Genomic DNA, 20,514 nt, shown 5'->3' on the forward strand with positions numbered 1-20,514 from the left:
CTTCTTTTATTGCATTTGTACACTACACAACTATATTTCAATATCAACAATTTACACCCTTTCCAGACATCAACCAAGTTGTCCCCAATATGTTTACACATCAACCTGTCCCAAAACAGTCCTAACAATCCAACATACAATAGAGGACGTGAAACCATAGTTTCTTATCAACATTATACTTAAAATATCATACTTAGACTCATGTTTAAGGAAGACAAAGATAGGGTAGTCACTTTACCTTAATTCTTATAACTCGTTTTTCTTTTAATTTTAACTCTTCAATAACTTGAGCTTCCCTTCACATAGGCCAAAGAAAAAGAGAAAAGCCTCTCAATAACAAAGGAAAGTGAGCAATTAAACTTTTGACAGATTCAGTCCTCTACTTGTTCTTAACTAATAATATGTTTATCTAGCATTCCATGAGAGAATTAGGCTAAATTCATTAGTAATTCCACTTACCTTACCTTGCAAGGGCTTGGGTTTATCCAAGAACCCGAGGAAACTTATGGCTGCTGCTATGCTTTGAAAGAGAGAGGAGAAGCTTAGAGAGAAATCTGATTTTTATCTATTCTTAAAAGTGAGGAAATGGTCAGCAACTTGGGGATTATAAAGGTCTTAATTTTCCCCACCTCTTAAGTTTTAATATCAGCCACTAATTTGTCAAATTGGTCCAAGTAGGTGATGCGCCTGCTTGGAATTATATATACACAAAATGGGCCATTTATGTACTTATCTTGGGCTGCAATCTTTCCCCTTTCTAATATTAAGCCATGGGCCAGAATTATACCCTTAATTTGGGCCTTAGTCTTTATTGGGCTCAAGTAGTTGGACTTGGACAGATTGGTGTGAGGCCTCATCTCCATTCCTTTTCCTTTTATTAATTTGGGCCTCAAGTGAGCCCACTAATGCATGAACTATCTTCCCCATCTACCTAGCCCATTTTGAGCTAAGCAAGTAAGTGACACCTGCTAGCTTTATAAAGTCCAACAAGCCTTTTATCGTTTTCCGAGTGTAATCTCCTTAGTTTAACTCGAAACTTATATACACTTGATCACCTTAACTTTTAGACTTACATATAGCCCTTCGATCCATAATTTAAATACTTCTAAAATTTTACGTTCACTCGATCGTGCAATATTGCAATGTACGGGAGTTACCCTTATAGCTTCTTTATTGTCACCATTCATCTAGGAAATCAAGTTCATTACTTATACCACCAAGCTAAATCAAGTTCCATATGTGTAGGACTTGTACACGTAAAATACGGGGTGTTACATGGTTCCTCTATGTTTAGGATACTAAAATATTGAATCATAAACAAAGAAAGACATGAGAAAACAACATAGTCATCGTCCTTTCCGAGATGACTTGCTGGATATCTCTTATTGTCCTGGCTACTCACAAAACGTGTTAAACAAATGATTAATTATCTATATTTGGAAGAGATCGAAAACTTTCTCAAAAATTCTATAATATATGTTTGTTCTTTCTTCTCTAATAGAGACTTCATCCGAGTTTGCTCTATTAAGCATAGTTTCTAATTTTTACGTATAAGACAAAATTGATAGTCAAATGAGCAAGTTCACTATCTTGAAATATTTTAAACATTAACATAGACAAAAACTAATTTATGTCCACAACTTATATTAGATGGACAAATAAGGAATTTGGACAACGAATTTTCTAAAACAAAAGTTATTTTTTAAAATTTCTATTAAGCGGGATCGAAAAATCAAGACCACCAGATAGGGGTGTTCGTGGTTCGGTTATTGGTTAAAATCAAAACCAAATCAATCTAGTCGATTTTTTAAATTTCTAAAACCAAACCAAGCCAAACAAAAAAAATAACTGTCGATTTGGTTATTGTTGGTTTGGTTCGATTTGGTTCAGTTTTTCGGGTATTTTCGATTTGAAAGTAATAAATTTTTTGAGGACATACATATCTCGATAGACACAAACATCTAGTACATGAACAATCCACATGAAAGCTATTGTCGGTTCAATTAAGCAATGAAACAATACTAGAGTTATTATACACGGACAAAGTGTTTCAATTAAGACAAAATGTGACTATCTTATGTGAGGTAGGGTAGGTAAAGACTAAAGTAAATGATTTTGATGGACTTAAACTTAATATTGTAACAGTTGGGCTAAATTTTAAGTGTTGGGCATGAGAAAATAGTAAAGTTTAAGACGTAAGTTAATTAAAATTTTAAAAAATATTTTAATTTTATTTATGAATAATATATAAATAATTATAAAATTTATATATCTAATTTATTGGTTCGGGTTGGTTATTTTTGCGGTTGTTTTTTAATAAAATCAAATCCAAACCAAATAGCATCGGTTTTTTCAAAATTTAAAACCAAATCTATCAAATGAATCAAATATCAATATTTTAATCGGCTCGACTACGGTTCGATTTGATTTTTTAACTATAACCATGAACAACCCTACCGCCAGAGGCCATTTGTGAAAAAGGTGGACCGGATCAAATTACATGAAATGATCCATTAAATCCAAGTTAAGCCCAAAACATTAAGCCCAAAATGGACAGCTGACATTTTAGGCACCAACATTTAACCCTAGCTGTATATAACAATCTGCTAGGTTTACTGTTAATTCTCTCTTTCTTCAGAGCTTCAACAATGGCGGCTAAGAAGACACTCCGTAACCCAGAGCTAATCCGGGGCGTGGGTAAGTTCTCACGTTCCAAAATGTACCACAAAAAGGGTTTATGGGCAATCAAGAAGAAAAACGGTGGAAAATTCCCTCAACACCAGAAAAAACCAATCTCAGCTCCACCAGCTGAGAAATCCCCAAAGTTTTACCCAGCTGATGACGTGAAAAAACCCCTTGTAAACAAACACAAACCAAAACCCACAAAGCTAAGAGCGAGTATTTCTCCAGGTACAGTCTTGATTATCCTTGCTGGTAGATTTAAGGGGAAGAGAGTTGTGTTCTTGAAGCAGCTTTTATCTGGGTTGCTTCTTGTTACTGGGCCTTTTAAGCTTAATGGGGTTCCTTTAAGACGTGTTAATCAAGCTTATGTGATTGGTACTTCAACGAAAGTTGATGTTAGTGGAGTGAATGTTGAGAAGATTGATGATAAGTATTTTGCTAAGGAAGCTGAGAAGAAGCAGAAGAAGGGTGAAGGGGAGTTTTTTGAAGAGAAGAAAGAGGTAAAGTTCATTTTCTGGTTTAAATTAACTGATTTTACTTCAAAGTCTTAATTTTTAGTAATTTTCTAGTTTTGTGAAGCCTTTAGATTAACTCAAATAACAGACTTCAACAATGTTGGAATGGATTGACTCCTAATTGTGTGCTAAAGTATATGATGGATTCGCCTCTGATATTAGAGAAGATCAAAATGTAGTGCTTGTTTGAAAGCTACATGTACCAAGAGAGGGTGAAGTTCAGTACCCAAGATCTTGATTGCCAATGTGGCTGTAGCTAAATGAATTATATTTGAGTGGTTTACTGGCCGGTTGTCGTTCTGCTGTCGACTTATCTGCTTACCGAACTTCTTACATTACCTATACTAGTTGTAGTTATGGAACAGATATGGATAACCCATTTAAAAATGGATATGGAGAATTCACAAAACCGGTCATCTTAAATTAGAAGTTAAGAACATGCAATATGAGATTTTCCTGTCAGAACTTTTTATTCCTCCTAAATTGTGACTAGCTATTGACATCTAAGATGTTTAGGGGTACCATTGCTCGTGCACTTATAATACAGACACTGTTAATTTGGCAACAAATGATTGATCTGTCTCTGATATTAGAGAAGAGCATAATGTAATGCTTGACTGAATGCTACATGTACCAAGAGAAGGGTGAAGTTCAGTACCCAAGATCTTGATTGCCAATGTGGCTGTAGCTAAATGAATTCAATTTGAGTGGTTTACTGGCCGGTTGTCGTTCTGCTGTCGACTTATCTGCTTACCGAACTTCTTACATTTACACTAGTTGTAGTTCATTTACTCGTAATGGAATTAAATGGATGGAACAGATATGAAGTATTTACTTTGAAAAATGGATATATAGAATTTAAAAAGCTGGTTATCTTTAAATTAGAACATGCAATATGGGATTTCCTTGTGAAAACTGTTTAAACTTCCAAAGTTTTGACTAGCTATATTGACATCTAAGATGTTAGCAGGGGTGCCATGGCTCTCGTGCACTTGTAAAATAAACACGGGGATACTGTGAAATTGGCAATAAATGATTGAGCTGCCTCTAATATTAGAGTAGATCAAATGTAATACTTGATTGAAAGCTACATGTACCAAGAGATGGGTGAAATTCAGTATCCAACATCTTGATTGCCAATGTGGCTGTAGCTATATGAATTCAATTTGAGTGGTTTACTGGCCGGTTGTCGTTCTACTGTCGATTCATCTGCTTACCGAACTTCTTACATTCCCAACTTGTTGTAATTCATTTATTTGTAATGTAATTAAATGGATGTAAAGATATGTGGAATTCCCTTGAAGCTGAGTTTAATGAAGATTAGGTTAAGATGGTGTTGATTGATTTTGACTAAGATACTGATGATTCTTTTGATTTGATCTGTTCTTGCTAATTCAGGAGAAGAATGAGCTTCCACAGGAAAAGAAAGATTCCCAGAAAGCTGTAGATGCATCATTGATCAAGGCCATTGAGGCTGTTCCTGATTTGAAGGGTTATTTATCCGCAAGGTTTTCACTCAAGTCAGGCATGAGACCACATGAGCTAGTTTTTTAGGCTAAATATTTCTACAATACTCTTGTTTGTTGAATTGATCTTGTTATCTCTGTCTGTGTTCTGTTTGGAAAAAAGTTTAGTTGTTCTCACGAAAGGTTTTGGTGATGAGAATCATCTTAAAAGTATGCAATATGAGATTTCCCTGTTGGAACTATTTATTCTTTATTACAATCTTAAATGTTTCCTGCTCTGATATCTTGCTTCTCTCATTATGTGTATTGTGTACATGAAATAAACTGCACTCAATTTGAATTTGTCAATATGTGATGTTATTCTTGATTGAAAGCTACATGTACCAAGAAAAGGGTGAAATTATGTACCCTTGATCTTGATTTTGCCAATATGGCTGTAGCAACATGAATTCAATTTGAGGAGTTTACTGGCCGGTTGTTGTTCTGCTGTCGACATATCTGCTTACCGAACTTCTTACATTTCCAATTCTTGTCATTCATTTTTCTATGACCACACACACACAACAGAGGCACGATATTAGTCCCTTGGATGAGAAGGGTAGAAGAAGGAAATGGCATAGAATTTAGCCTTTTCAAAATGCCCTTCTCTTAAACCAATCATCTCTGCACTTTCCAGGCTGACTGCTTCGACTTCCAGCAGTCCGCGTCTATAAGTGCATACAAGAAAACACCTACTAAAATTCTCTGTTTTTTCTGTTCTTGTGTACCTTTAGCAGACAGTTGAGTTTGATATGGTGATACAACTTACAAGTATTGCCAAATCGATTTGTTGACAAGTAGATGTGATATAGTTGGCTTATTTTGGTCTTTCCTTGTGCCGAAACTCCAATGGATTCCATTTGCATGCAAACAAGCTTGGTAGGATTGTAAATTTGCTTTGCATTTATCATCAATCTTTGCAAAACTAGGTTTCAATTAGTTGACAATTCATGTTTTTCCCATCTAATGTTTGTCTTGGGTAACTTGACCTTTATAAAAAAAATGTTTGTCTTAGGTGAATATATCAATGAACTACTTGAGAAAGAATCAAATTTGAGGGCAACCCTCATTATTTTAAATAGCATTGAAGAACCTATTTACCTTTATGAAAAATGAATGAAACCATAGTTTATATAAAGCATATTTGTCTGTGTTAGATTGTGCACCTAGAATGAATGAGAATAAATTACCTAAAACAAAGTACTTTAAAACAGATAATAATATAAAAATAATAACTTATTAGCTCTTAATAGTTAATACAATGAATTTAGATAAGTACTATCCATATAAAGTATAAACCATGATAAAAACTAAGCCAACACATAAAGCAAATTAAAATACCACCATTCTTCTCTAGGTTTCTCCAAAAATGTCCCTTTATAATCTCCTTTCCAAAAATTTCTCCAATCCCTTCCCTCTAACATTGGATATTGCTACTTCCTAAAAGTTATCTTGCTTCAAATACTTCAATTTTGAGGCGAGGATCTATCATAAACAATTTTACTATCTTTCAAATAGGGGTAAGGTTTGCTTATATCTTATCCTCTCTAGACTCATTCAATACATTGGATTTGTTGTTGTCGTTTTTGTCCTCTTGTTAGAATAAAATTATTCCATAATTTCCAATTATGGGTGCTAATCTTTGTTGTCTCAACAAGCCAAATTCAGAAGTCCATAAACCAAAAAAGATCAAACAAAATGACCCTTGTTCAAGAAATCTTGAAAATACAACTAGTCCTCTTCAAGTTCACAAAACTTTGAAAGATATCCTGTTGTCTTCATCAAATATCAACCCTAGTGTTTACTTGTCACAAGAGTTCATTATCAATAAAGATAATTTATTTTCTCCAAGAATTAGTGCTTCATCTGAAAGATTAGTTGCTGGAGGAGAATTAGGGTATTTTGAAGCAATGAGTAGAAGTCCAAGTGGAAAATTGAAGAAGAAAGTGACTTTTAGGTTACCCGAAGAAGCTGATATTATCATATTTTACTCCCCAAATAGTAGTAAGAGTTTTGAACAATAAGGGTGTATTCGGTACGGAGAAAAATATTTTTCAAAACATAAGTCGGTTGTTTTTTATAGTGAAATAACAATAATAATTATGTTTCAATCGTTGGAAACAACCTCTCTCTAAGGTTTGTGTAAAACTTCTACTCGTGTGTGACATGCATTACAATGGGTATACGCTATGTTTCAATTTTTAATAGGTTAGAGTCGGTTATATGAATCTCACGGCAACACCAAAAATATTTTCTTGAAACTATTTTTTGTTAGAAGTGAAGAAATGATTTTTTTTCTCTTATAGATTTCCTTCAACAGTCCATTTAAAATAGTTTCTAATATATAGTTCTGGAATTGTGGGTTCTATTTTATTTTATTATTTTTGGCTGGGTGTGACAAATTGAAGTAATCAGCTGTATCAAATTACTATTTTTATGATTTAATATTGGTGATGCAATGCTCTCTGTGTTATTAATTTGTAATCTACAATATTAATTTCAGATATCGTTCTCGAAGTTATTCGTTTTCACGTAGAAGCAAACTCTCTGAATTTATGATTAATATTTTCTTCAATAATCTTACAACACAATTAACTATGAATTATATAAATTGGTGTCGTTTAATTAATATATGTCAATCAGTTTAATAATAAGTCCCATCAAACAATTCTCCCCGTTGATGTTTCGTTAATTCTGAATCCGCTTCTAATTATAATTTCTCGTGTGTATTACTCGGCAGAGAAAATGCATGATAATTGTCAGATTGTATATGTAGAGGTTCATTTTAATTTTGTAACTCTATAGAAGGATTCTATAAATAATTAATTATTTAATGATTGTTTTAATTATGATTAGTTGGTAAAAATTCTAGAAGAGAACCACCAAAAAGAGTTTGAATCAAATAATCACCACGTAGGGAATAAAACAAATCTGTGCTTTTATACTATATTCAATATATAGTGATTTAAATAAAATATAGTGAATAAATTTTGTTTTGAGATGCTATAGTTGTTTTCATAGGTTTTTAATTTGTTAGACAATAATTATAGGGATATGGTGACATCAACGATGAAAAGTTGTTTGATACTATGCTTATATAAGTGTTCTCCAATTTTTACCATTCTATTAGAAGATGACGTTGATTGAGATAATAGTTGAATACCTGAACAACTTCTTAAAACTTATTGATAAATTTAATTTAGAACTATATTTTATTATAATAATTAGACACTAAATCACATAAAAAAATGTTTTTATTAGATACTTTCAATTCAAATATATGTTAGGATCAAACGCTTACCATCATGTCAAAAACCATAATTGCTATTAAAGCTAAGACGCAACTATATTTCTTAACTAAATTCACCAAGCAAAGATCATGTTCGATCATGATTCCGTTCCAAACAAGATGTTGACATTAACCAACTATCCCCTCATAGCACCTGCCTCATGCAGGATCAAGTGCTTATTATCATGTCAAAAAATTATAGTCGATAGCAAAAACACAACTTTATTTCTTAAATAAGTCTAACAAACAAGTATCATATTCGATCATGACTTCGACTCGAGCCACCTTAGCCACTCGTGGATCTTGTCATAGGCAAAATATTGGCCTTACACAACCATTTAAACACTAGAATTATGATCTATTCCTGTTTTTATTCAAATTTTAGAAAAACTTTTGCATATTTTCAAGTCCCACTCTAATCACGCTTCGTATTTGAACTCGTTAATAAAAATTATTTAAATTCGTTAATGAAAATTCTGAGCACTGCTCGTATTACACACACTATAGTTCAGGGTAGCAATAATTTCACTGAATTTGTCACATGCTTCACATTTGTCAAACTAGCACTGTGATTCTTATTTTATTCATTCATGGCGTATTTCAATAAATTATGTAATCTTCTTCAATTATTACTATTGTTTAATTCCACAATAAAAATTCTTATATAATTCAACCTTCATTATTGTTTCTTCTACTCCGTTTTCAATTTTAGCCGGAGCTTAAAACGGTGCGGTTTTCCGATAAGTATGGGATTGAAATCGTTCGTTGAAGTTCAATCGGATTCCCAATTTCCGATCGAGAACCTTCCGTACGGCGTTTTCCGGCCTACGCCGAATTTTGAACCTAGAATTGGTGTCGCCATTGGTGATTACGTTCTGGATCTCTCCGTTATTGCTTCCGCCGGTCTATTTGACGGTCCTCTTCTGAAAAATTCCGATTGTTTCAATCAGGTTTCTCAAATTTCTCCACTTCGTCCGGTTTAACAATCTACTCAATTTTTTTTACTTGGCTCATGTTGACTTAATCCGTCTCTTCATAAACGATTAGGTTTGTAATGTACTAAACTAGCTTTATTAATGATATTTTAGAATTCTAAATTTGAGTACTACTATATGTAGTTCTTCTTTCGATCTTCAATTTGTTTGTTTGATTTTGACTTAACATGTAACTTAAGAAAGTGAAAAACACCTTTAAATCTTTTGGTCTTGAACTAATTAAGATATGTTGAATGTACCAAAATATCCTTAATTTTGTGGTCTTAAACTGTCGCGTTGAAAGTAATCTTAATGTGTCACGTTGAAAGTAGTTTTAAACATGCAAAGTTGTAAGTTGAAATTAAAGAGTTGTCAAAAATGGAAATAGACATTCTTTTTTAAATAGACTAAAAATGAAAGTAGGACAAACAAATTGAGATGGAGGAAATATTACTTTGTATAGTTATTTAAGACCAAGGGATTATTTGGTAGAGTGTATAATAATGCAAAATAGGGTGCATTAGTAATACTTGCATTAGTAGTGCTTGCATTAGTAATACTTGCATTAGTTATGCAAGCATTATTTCTTATACATTGTTTAGTTTGATGTATTAGAAATAACAAATCTTGCATAATTTCTATTAAAAAATATATGTTTACAAATATAACCTTCACACTATATTTATTTGTACACTTTCTTTGCAACAAAGTTCGTTGCTAAAACATCAAAAAAAAATCTTTGCTAAAACATCATTAACTCTTCTTTTTTTAAAAAAATAAAAAATTAAATAAAATAGTTGTACTATTGCGTCAAAATATTTTTGTGGAAAGTTGGCAAATATTTTTTTTTATCAAATTTATCATCACAATAGTAAAAATTTTGATCAAATTATATTGAAATTGATTTATTTTTTTTTTTAAAAAAAGATACTTAAGAGGTCATAAAGCCCTATTAAGACACCAAAAAATTAAAAGACACCGAAAAGCAAATTAAAATAAAAACAAAAACTTATGACAATAAAGAAATTGAAAAGGTTTTAAGGGTAGTTTTGTAATTATTTAATTTAATGCAAGTGTTAAAATACTATGTATTACTAATACCTAGAATGCCTTGGTATTAGTAATACACAAGTTAATACACAATAGAGTGTATAACTAACGCTTGCATTAATTATACATGACATGAAAAAGTGTACCAAACAAGGTACTACTAATACACACACCTAATGCATGCATTATATTTTCTAATACACTCTACCAAACGACCCCTAAATGTAGTATGAAGAATAAGTACTTAAAATGAACAAGTAAAAATGAAATATATTAGTGCTTCAATGTGTTTTGAAAAAAATGTGTTTTTTTCTCGAATCACCTTTGAAACCTTAGCCAAGCACAAATTGCTGCTCTAATATTGGGCAAAAGTGTATTTCAAATTGTTTAACCAAAGAGAAACGGTTAGTCATAAAATCTGAGTTTTCGAAGAATGTGAATAAGAATCATAAAATTTGTGAAATAGCTAAGAATCAGGTCACACATGTGGGAATCAGAATTTGATATGTGAGGAAAAAATAGGAAGGGATTCTTCGAGTTTGCTAGTCGTGGTGTTAGAGCCAACTTACAAGCAGTTCGATGAAAATGTGAAAATTAAATGTTGATGCAAAGTTAGCCAAATAGAACTTATCATCAATCACTTCCGGTAGCAACTTCACTTTCTTGTTTATTTATAGAAAAAAACACATTTTCGAAAAATATAAATCACCTGTCTTTCTTGTAATATACTCTACAAGGGAACACAATTGTTAACCATTTTAGTGTTGTAGATTGATATTGTTGGTACTCGAAACTTAAGACTTCGAAGTACTATTCATTTTGGCGATCTCATGTATTACGAGACTAAATCTTGCTTTCTTAAGTGTCTTCCGTTTTGTTTCATTGAGTTTTGGATTGGAAGCCAGAGTTGGTATTGATTTTTCTCATCGATGGTGCAGTCTAATCTCAACAAGTTCTTGGAACTGGGACGTCCTGCATGGAAGGAAGCTCGTGCTACATTACAAAAGCTATTGTCTGGTCTGCACTTTCTTTAGTTACTTTTTGCATCTGTCTGAAGTTCACTATATTCTCTGCCAGAAGAAAGTTATGTTTTCGACTTATTCCTTTGTATAGATACTGAACCAATATTGCGTGAAGATGCATTTCTGAGGCAAAAAGCTCTTCAGCGTATGGTAGGACGTTTTCAAATTCATCAATGTGTAATAGAGGGCTCTATATTTGTGTTGGTCTGGCTGATATGTAATTTTGTAGGACAACGCGGAAATGCTTCTTCCTGTTGCAGTTGGAGACTATACTGACTTTTATTCAAACATAAATCATGCCACGAATTGTGGGCTCATGTTTCGTGGCTCTGAGAACCCAATTAAACCAAACTGGTATGAGACTAAAATAATTAAGCCAGAATTCGTTATCCCAATTTATAAAGCACTCTATTCTTCCTTTATATGTTCTTTACTCAATATGTGATTATTAACTTACTGTCAGGTTTTGTCTTCCTATCGCATACCATGGACGTGCCTCATCTATTGTTGTATCGGGCACTGACATTATAAGACCAAGGTGAGACATATTCTCCGATCAAGATTGAGAGAATCTCAGACAGATGTTAGTTGGATTTCTTCTCATCTTTACCATAGTCATATTTTTATGTAGAGGACAGGATCGTCCCAAAGGGAACTCACCGCCATATTTTGGACCATCTCGTAAAATGGACTTTGAGCTAGAAATGGTAAGAGTCCTTATGACTGTTACAATAACACTAGTTTAGACTACCTTTTCAATAATTTTCTGATTTTGTGGTTAAAGGCAGCTGTAGTTGGGCCTGGAAATGAACTTGGAAAGCCAATAGATGTTAATGAAGCTGCAGATCACATATTTGGCCTCGTCTTGATGAATGATTGGAGTGGTATATGCATGATATATTTCGTATCGTTTCTACTTCATCAGCTTTAAATGTTGATAACATACTAACTAGACGTCGAGCTTTGCAGCTAGAGATATCCAGGGCTGGGAATGTGTACCTCTCGGTCCCTTTCTTGGGAAGAGCTTCGGTAAGGAATTCTGTGCTTGTTAGTTTCATTGCTCGCATGATTTACAAAAGATAAAAAGTTCTTCCCTCTAATTATAAGGTAGCAAATGTTGTATCAGGCACAACTATATCGCCTTGGATTGTGACTTTAGATGCTCTGGAGCCTTTTGTTTGTGATGGCCCAAAGCAGGTAGCTTTATTACTTTAGTCACCGCAGAAAATACACCATTAAATACTAAGACATTTTACATTGCAGAATCCTCCTCCCTTAGCATATCTCGCAGAGAAGGAATCCAGAAACTACGACATAGAGTTGGAGGTATTCTAGATTTTCTGCAAAATGTTGTTGGCTGCATGAGTATCTAATAGTGCTATATAATTCCTTAATGTGGATTTGATGATTTCCTTCTGCTTAAAGGTTTTCATTAAACCTGCTGGACAAGAACACTCCTATGCTGTCACGAAAAGCAACTTCAAGCACTTGTAAGAATTCTGTTTCCACCACTGTCATTCTCGTGATCATAGAGTCCGAAGTAGTTATGCTATTGAATTACTTTCTTTTTTGGTGGTATAGATATTGGACAATTTCGCAACAACTTGCTCACCATACTGTTAACGGTTGCAACCTAAGGCCCGGTGATCTTCTTGGATCCGGAACTATGAGTGGACCTGTAAGATTTCATGGCCAACTATCTTTGAAGTCTTCCGGTTTTCATTGTTCGTGTCTTCTTAAGTCGAGTCTTGGAAGGTACTTCTTTTGTTGGTATTGTGAAGTAATGCTTCATATTCCGTCCAGGAACCAGGAACTTATGGAAGCCTTCTTGAATTAACGTGGAACGGAACAAAACCTCTATCTTTAGGTGGAGTAACTCGTACGTTCATAGAAGATGGAGATGAAGTCATATTCACTGGGTGTTGCAAGGTTTGATATACATATTTTTTTTTGTTTGATACAATTAGGAAGAGCTCTTTTATGTCTATCACCTAATTGTTGGGATCGAAATCACCAGGTATCATGTAGAAGCTAACAATGCAAACATGGGACAACTATAACTAAGACAATAAATAAAACATATACTAAAAAGAGTCTATTGACCTACAGGAGCGATTCATGAATATAACAAAGAGCATAAAAATATCGATTAGACATGTAAATTTCAGAACTACTACTACTACTAGATTCGGAGGATTTCAGGCACAACAAATTGCTTGTTTATACAAAATGAAAACGTTAAACGAGCTAGCTCCTTTATCTTATGTTCAAAGTTTCATTTCTTATCTTATATCACCTATCAAAAGTATATAATTCTTGAATGTAGTTTATATTGTTGCTGGTGCATTGAAAATTGATGAGGACTTGATTCATTATTGTATGCAGGGAAATGGCTATACAGTTGGTTTCGGAAAATGCTCTGGTAAAATTCTTCCATCACCATACTGAGAACATGAATTTGTTAGCCCAATCCAGTCCTCTTCAATCTCGTCGAAATAAAACTAGGAGGATACTAGCAAACTCGTGCACAAAATTGTTGTACTTGTAACATGTAATGCGAACTATATATGCAGTATCACCAATTCGATTGTGGAAATATGTCTTGGCTCCTGGCAGTATGTTCTTATTTTCTGTTGTCATATTATGTTTTTCTCCTTTCAACATTGAGGCCAACAACAGGGAACGGATTTAGTGGGTTGGTTACAGGTTCACGTGAACTCAATAGCTTTTGTCCAAATCTCATAGATATATTAAGAAATATCTATGAATATTTGATAGTGAACCTGATTATTAGTGTAGCTAGTATTTACTTGACATCACTATAGAAATCATAAATTTTAAATTTTGAATCTGTCTAAATTTTTGGAAGATGGAACTACTCATTGTCAAGGAAAGTGGTTCCATATACCAAGGCTATTAAGACTATTGCCATTTTTTTTTTTAGCAAACTCTTAGTATGTTATAAAATTTACAGAAGCAAACTGCTTTTCCAATGTTCATATATACGTAAAAATTACGCACATCATGTACTCTTTCCTTACTAATTTGATACATATGAATGAGTATTTTTTTCTAAAATTGGGCACTCCAAACAAAATGTTAAAAATAATCGACAAACTTGAAAATAATAATAAAAGAACTATTTAACAATAACTAGATATCATGTAACACAAATTTAAATTAATCGAATCAATAAGATCTGAATACTGGGTTGATGTCAGGTGGGGGTTTGATCTCAAAGGTCAGGGTCAAGTTCCTAACCAGGCTTGGGTCGGTACAAAGGTCCAAGTCCTTGTTAATATTTGCCTAAGCTATACTTAATACTCCTAGAACAATATTTTCTCCTTAATAACCAACCACCAGAAAATAAGTTAAAAAACCACTTATTTTAAGAAGAAAAATTCGGTAAAAGCATTTTCCTTCATAAAAAACAGCTCTAAAGGGTTGTTCACTTGTTTGGTAGTTTGGTTTGGAGGTGAGTTATACCGCTATTAAATCCTGTATAAGTAATATCATATTTAATAGTTGGTTCGAAAGTACATTATTCACGTAAAATTAATAAGCTACTATTTAATTTGTAATTTAGAAATTAGCATAACTAATACATAGGTAAGTTACGATAAAATTGGTATACAGAAAAAACAACCGACAGCCACAAGCCCCCACCAACGTATGGAAAAGCCAGAAAACAAGGCCGTTAAAGTAAAATCAAAAAGAGAAAAAAAAAAGAGGGGTCCCCAAACGGTCCCTATGCGCAATACCCGCCAAAAAGTATGATCTCAACACTAATAAATATAGTTCTTCAACATTCATCCCCTCTTCTTTCCTCTTTTCAGAATTAGTCGAGTTAGTAGATTTTAAATTTCTTTTTTCTTACTAAACAAATTTAATCAAATCAGTAAATTTTAAACTACTGTACTAATAGCTATGAAGGCTTCTCGTAGAACTAGCTATTACTCTTCTGTCGGTGCTGGTGTTGGTGCTTCTACAGTTACCTATTTTGCGGAAAATGATCAATCTACCCCGAAGATTATCCAAATTCCGATTCAGTCCCCGCCGGAAAATAATGAACTTCGGAACCCGTCGGCTCCGATCGGAAAGGCTGCTGTTAAGATTCAGTCAGCTTACAGATCTCACGTAGTTCGAAACCTTGTAAAGAAGATCTCAGCCGTCAATTCTGAAGCCAATTATTTACAGCGTCTTATCCAACGGCAGGTATTGACTGATTAATTATTTACTTCTATCACTTTATTATTGCTCTCTAAAATTTTCGGATTTTGAATTAGTAGATGCAGTAAATATAAATGAGAATTTTGAATAAATTTATGTGTTCCGAACAGTTTCAGTTTATTTTAGTTCAGATACTATGAAATAAAGAGACAGATGTAGAATTTTTAAGCTGGTAATTGTAGTCACGATTAGTGCAAATTGATGAAATGTTGCTATTATCTATATATATTTTGTGATGCTGTTATTTTCTTTTCGATCCTGCTTTGATTTCAATTTTTTTGAGTTAATCTGTCGGAAACAATCTCTCTAATGGGTAGGGGTAAGTCTGTTTATATCCTCCCTTCCCCAGACCCACTTGTGAGATTATACTGAGTATGTTAATGTGGGCAGATACCGCCAAAACCTCGCATCCCTCATGATTTGTGAACGAAATTTGATCATGGCTTTTTGCTTTGTATCTTACTAGTGTACTGTTATATTTTTCTTGCAAACATGTTTTGTTTTTGTTTCTTTTGAAACGAAGGTGTATTAGAAACAATCTCTCTACCCCACAAAGGTAGGAGTAAGGTCTACGTACATCCTATCCTCCTCAGATCCCACTAAAATCACGTTTGTAACATGTCACTTGTTGATAAACAGGACACAGTTGACGCTGTAAGGTCCAGTGAACGAGAGAGAATCAGGATGAACGAGGCACTAATGAATTTGCTATTGAGATTAGACTCAGTTCCAGGAATTGATCCAACAGTCAGGGAGCTGAGACGAGATCTGAGTCGCCGGATTGTAGGGCTGCAAGAGATACTAGATGCTGTTTCTGACACTAAAATTCAAAACTGGGATGGATTTCTAATGGATTGGGATGATGTTGTAGAGAGGATGGAAATGGATGTATGCAAAGAGAGAGGTGGCGGCGATGAACTAGAGACGTTTTGTGCTGAGCATTTGGGATTTCGATGCCTACAAAGGTTTCTCCACGATCAATGATCTTAATATGTATATCTATATCAATATCTATACATGTATCTGAATTTGTAATCTTATTGTATATGACTTCTCTTGCCTTATTGCCTTCTCTCTGTGCTTATAACCTATGTTGCTCAAGCTCTCCAAAATACTATCGCATCTGTGCTTGATTCTCCAAAAATGCACTCCTACACACATCCATCAATCGACATTTTCTGAAGAGTTTGAGCAACATAGCTAATAACATATGGTAGCATTTTCTTTCTATATGTTTAATGGAAACTTTGATCTAAAATTCTTTCCTGCACTAGGAAACTTTTTAAAGTCTTCATGATGTAGACCACAACATGGACACAACTTTTTATGGTTAATATGTCTTCAGAACATTTTTCTATTGTAAAATTTGCAGAAAATACTAACACTGATCTGATGAGAAAAAAGAAAGATGAACGTATGAAGAAAATGAACTTGTTAATAGTCAAGACTTAAAAGGTTGATGAACCCATCTAGTACCACCAAGGTTGTGGTGGATGGATTGGATCCCTCAACCCTTGATCAGAGATCTCGGATTTGAGCCCTGGTAAGGAAAAAATTGTGATAGTTAATGTTTCACCTTATATGAACTATACCCAATGAGAATCCAAATTACTTTGGGCCTCAATGCGGGTACCCTACACTGGATGGGAAATTTAAAAAAAAAGCATTACCATAGGAAGAAAGCGAAGAGTGTGGTCCCTATCTTGTTTTTGTCGAGCCTGATTCTCTATGGCAGGAACGTGTTTGATTGGATGGAGATATAGATATATAGAAAGTGTGCAGTGAGGGTGCTTGTAAATCACTTAGTAGCCTAGCTCGGCCCAAGCAATGCCCAAAAGTTTGATGCCTTTCTATGTCTAGCAGCTAGTGAATCCTGCCAAGTATTGAAATTGGACTGGATATTTCCTCTATTCATGAGAAGGGTTTAAATGGCGACCAAACTCCTCTTTTCTAGATATCAAACGGTCTGAGGGACGTCGATTCTCTAGATTTTCTGGCTTCCTTTTCCCTTCAACCAGTCACTCTTTTAGTTCCCAAAATATATATAATCCAGAATCTTTTTAAGCGCCTTATCACAAAAGTGATCAAGCTAGTAGATAATGATATGATTATTTAGCCGGTAAGCTAGCAAGCTTACGAAATGAAGGAAGAGGAGATCCTTGTATTATAAGTTGAAAGCGAAGTTGATTGTCCAGGTGTTGGTAATTACTATATATTAAAAGTCTATATAAGATACAAAAGGCAAAATATGAGAAAATTCAAGTTAAATTCTGAATTCACCTATGTAACAGTTATACATATAATAGTACTCTAACAAAAGCATATGCAGTTCATTTCAATGAAGTAAAATCAGTTCTTATTATTGAAACACTTGTCTACATCATTTTAGCAGTTGATATTTCTTTCAAAGTGAATATAACATGATTCACTAGCCCCTCCAAACAACCATTTCTTTTCTCTTAGCTTGATTTCTCTACATGACTTGATACAACAGAGAACTTACATATGCAAAATGAGACATGTTTTACACAGAGCTGCAGCTACATTTGCATTGTGACAAACAATTCTTGCAATCTGAAAGCCTCGGGTAAGTACCTTTGCAATCACACCTGTTTATGCATTTTGAACGCGACGTTCCACACCACAAGCACTTGGCCATGCAGCGCATAATAGGCGCGCATTTTGGACAGTCGATTTTTATGTGATTTACTATGCAATTTCTGCATCCATTACCATCTGTAGGACAACCTAAACTAGGCAAAATGATCATGTCACACGCTATTATTAGAATTATCAAACACTCAAAGAGTAGTGTCTTTGTTTGCCTCTTTCCCTTTCCCATTTGTCTTTGCTTATAGACACCCTTTTGTGACTTGTGTTGAGAGGGTGACAAGAGGGAAGAGATCTATTTATAGAGGGTAGTCAATGTTGGGTATTTGTTTAACACTATTGGTATCAGAGTAGACACATCTCAATTTTTGTTATCTGATGTTGGACACCCATATTAAAAAATTTGTCCATGCTTTAAATGTATAGTCTTTGACCGGGTGCGCAATACAAAGTTCATGATACATAACTCATTTGATTCATTCTATTAGTGTGACCCATCCAAAATAAATGTGAGAATTCCAATGAATACGGGAGGGGTATGGGTTTGGGTTGAAGAGTTCCGCTTTGATTTTTACATCAAACCAAATACATATGACATGTTTTTACATTAATATTCACTTTATTAATCAATTACTAGTTATTACTCTCTGTTCCTAATTACTTGTCCACTTTTCCTTTTTTAGTTGTCTCTAATTACTTTTCCATTTTGACAAATCAAGAAAGGACAATTTTTTTTTATCTATTATACCCTCAATTAATTACTTTGAAAAAGGTAAAACTTTTTAAAAATTTCAAGTTTTTAATTTATCAACTTCATAATTAATAGGAATAAAATAATAAACTCACTATGTCAATAATTATTTTATTAATAAATGTGTCAATTCAAAAGTGAACAAGTAATTAATGACAGAAGAAGTATAAGTTAAATTGATTTGAGGTAAATACCCAATACCAACTTTTTCCCTAGTTGTTAGACAGAAATCAGAATTCATATTTTGGCACAGATTTTAACTTAAAATTCATCACTCTCTGGTTTTGGTCTTTATGAGCATTTAAGTTCAATTTAATGTACATTGCAGTTAAAAGTTGGCTGTGTCTTGGTTTCCTCAATAGTGCCTCATCTCCTTGTTGCTCTATACTTTCCCTCTTACTCTTCATGGACGAAAGGTATCCATGCGACGCTATTTGATCGGACATGAAATTTAAAAGAATAATTTTTTTAAAAAAATATTGTCTAAAATAAGTCTTACAACGTCTATACGATTATATATTATTTTTTCTGTCCAATAATACTTGTCTATTATTGATTTTGCATATTTCTTAAGAAATTATAAATAGAAGAGTAATTTTACTATATAGTCTTGATAAATGTAATAGAAAAATGATAATAATTAATGGTAAGGTTAAATTAAGAACTAAGTGTAAAATTTTCCATTGATTTCATAAAGTGGACAAATATTATTGGACATCTCAAAATAGTATAGTGGATAACTATTGTTGTACGGACCAAATATTTATTCACTCACTAATACTTTTCTGTCCTATTTTAATGGTCACTTTAGTTTTAAGAAATTATCCCAAAACAAGTAGTATCACTTTTAAGACCAAAGTTACAACTATTTCCAACTATAAAGAAGTCTTTTTTAATATTTTCTCAATTTTTTTACAAAATATGTAATAAGTAAAGATAATTTAATAGATTATATTTTGTATTTTTTTTAATGAGCATGAAAGAGCTAAATCAACAATTAAAATGAGATGGTGAGAATAATTCTTATCATCATTTTTTTTCCATTTAAAATTGGAGATTAGTATTAAAGATAATTTAATAAATTATATTTTGTATTTTTTTTAATAAGCATGAAAGAGCTAAATCAATAATTAAAATGAGATGATGAGAGTAATTCTTATCATCATTTTTTTCCATTTAAAATAGAGAATACTAAGCAAGAGATCACACTTTTAAGAACTCAAATAGTCCATCAACCAAGCTACTAAGATTCTCGGCTCCTCGGTTGGAGAAAGGTGGGACTTGTCATGATAAGTATGTTTGGCCAAGTTTATCCACTTATCTAGTAAGGAATTTGAAGTAAAGGAGATGAAAGAGAAAAAAAGACAGATGGACTAATAACTTTTGTTGCCATTCTGATCAATTATGTCTTTAGTGGTCTTGATTTGAGTAGTTGGTCCAAAAGAATCAATCTCCAATTTTCTTATGCATCTTTCCTTCTTTTATTTTTGGACCCACCCAAATCACTTTGCTATTATCTTATCTTTTGTTTTCTCAAAATTGATTTTAGGCAATAAGACTCTCAAAATAATGGAAAGATATCTTCTTTTTTTGCTTCAAATAAAGAAAAGATAAACTAAACAAAAAGCATCTCAATGTACTAAACTCTCGCTATGTACAAAATTCAGAGAAGAATCAAATCACAAGGGTCTATTGTACGCAGTCTTAGCCTACATTTCTGCGAGAGGTTAGGCCTAACCTCCCTGATCACATGACAACAAGTAACAATCTAACACATGGGGTTTACAAACAAGTGTCAAGCTTTTGTAGGCAGATAACTCAGAAATGATGAACAATCATGTCAATTCAGTCGTGGAAAAGAAAAGGAAAGATGGAAATAGGGCGGG

General features: G+C 33.4%; 3 protein-coding genes across 3 annotated transcripts; all 3 read left to right on the forward strand.

The window, feature by feature from the left end:
• Positions 1-2,610: 2,610 nt before the first annotated feature.
• On the forward strand, positions 2,611-4,944 carry LOC102600468 (60S ribosomal protein L6-like). The gene is made up of 2 exons (XM_006346713.2): positions 2,611-3,182; positions 4,596-4,944. Exons 1-2 carry the CDS (start codon positions 2,649-2,651, stop codon positions 4,749-4,751), a joined length of 690 nt encoding a protein of 229 aa, XP_006346775.1. The 5' UTR covers positions 2,611-2,648; the 3' UTR covers positions 4,752-4,944.
• A 3,595-nt stretch (positions 4,945-8,539) lies between these two features.
• On the forward strand, positions 8,540-13,655 carry LOC102600793 (fumarylacetoacetase-like). Its single transcript, XM_006346714.2, has 14 exons — positions 8,540-8,941; positions 10,954-11,032; positions 11,129-11,187; positions 11,267-11,391; positions 11,501-11,575; positions 11,669-11,744; positions 11,822-11,921; positions 12,007-12,066; positions 12,164-12,234; positions 12,301-12,363; positions 12,463-12,527; positions 12,619-12,715; positions 12,841-12,966; positions 13,423-13,655. Exons 1-14 carry the CDS (start codon positions 8,738-8,740, stop codon positions 13,483-13,485), a joined length of 1,263 nt encoding a protein of 420 aa, XP_006346776.1. The 5' UTR covers positions 8,540-8,737; the 3' UTR covers positions 13,486-13,655.
• A 1,182-nt stretch (positions 13,656-14,837) lies between these two features.
• LOC102601136 (BAG family molecular chaperone regulator 5, mitochondrial) lies at positions 14,838-16,473 on the forward strand. The gene is made up of 2 exons (XM_006346715.2): positions 14,838-15,252; positions 15,907-16,473. The coding sequence occupies exons 1-2, from the start codon at positions 14,965-14,967 to the stop codon at positions 16,249-16,251; spliced, it is 633 nt and encodes a 210-aa protein (XP_006346777.1). The 5' UTR covers positions 14,838-14,964; the 3' UTR covers positions 16,252-16,473.
• The last annotated feature ends 4,041 nt before the right edge of the window (positions 16,474-20,514 follow it).

The sequence above is a fragment of the Solanum tuberosum genome, unplaced genomic scaffold (assembly GCF_000226075.1).
Source record: "Solanum tuberosum cultivar DM 1-3 516 R44 unplaced genomic scaffold, SolTub_3.0 scf00086, whole genome shotgun sequence".
Classification (NCBI taxonomy): domain Eukaryota; kingdom Viridiplantae; phylum Streptophyta; class Magnoliopsida; order Solanales; family Solanaceae; genus Solanum; species Solanum tuberosum.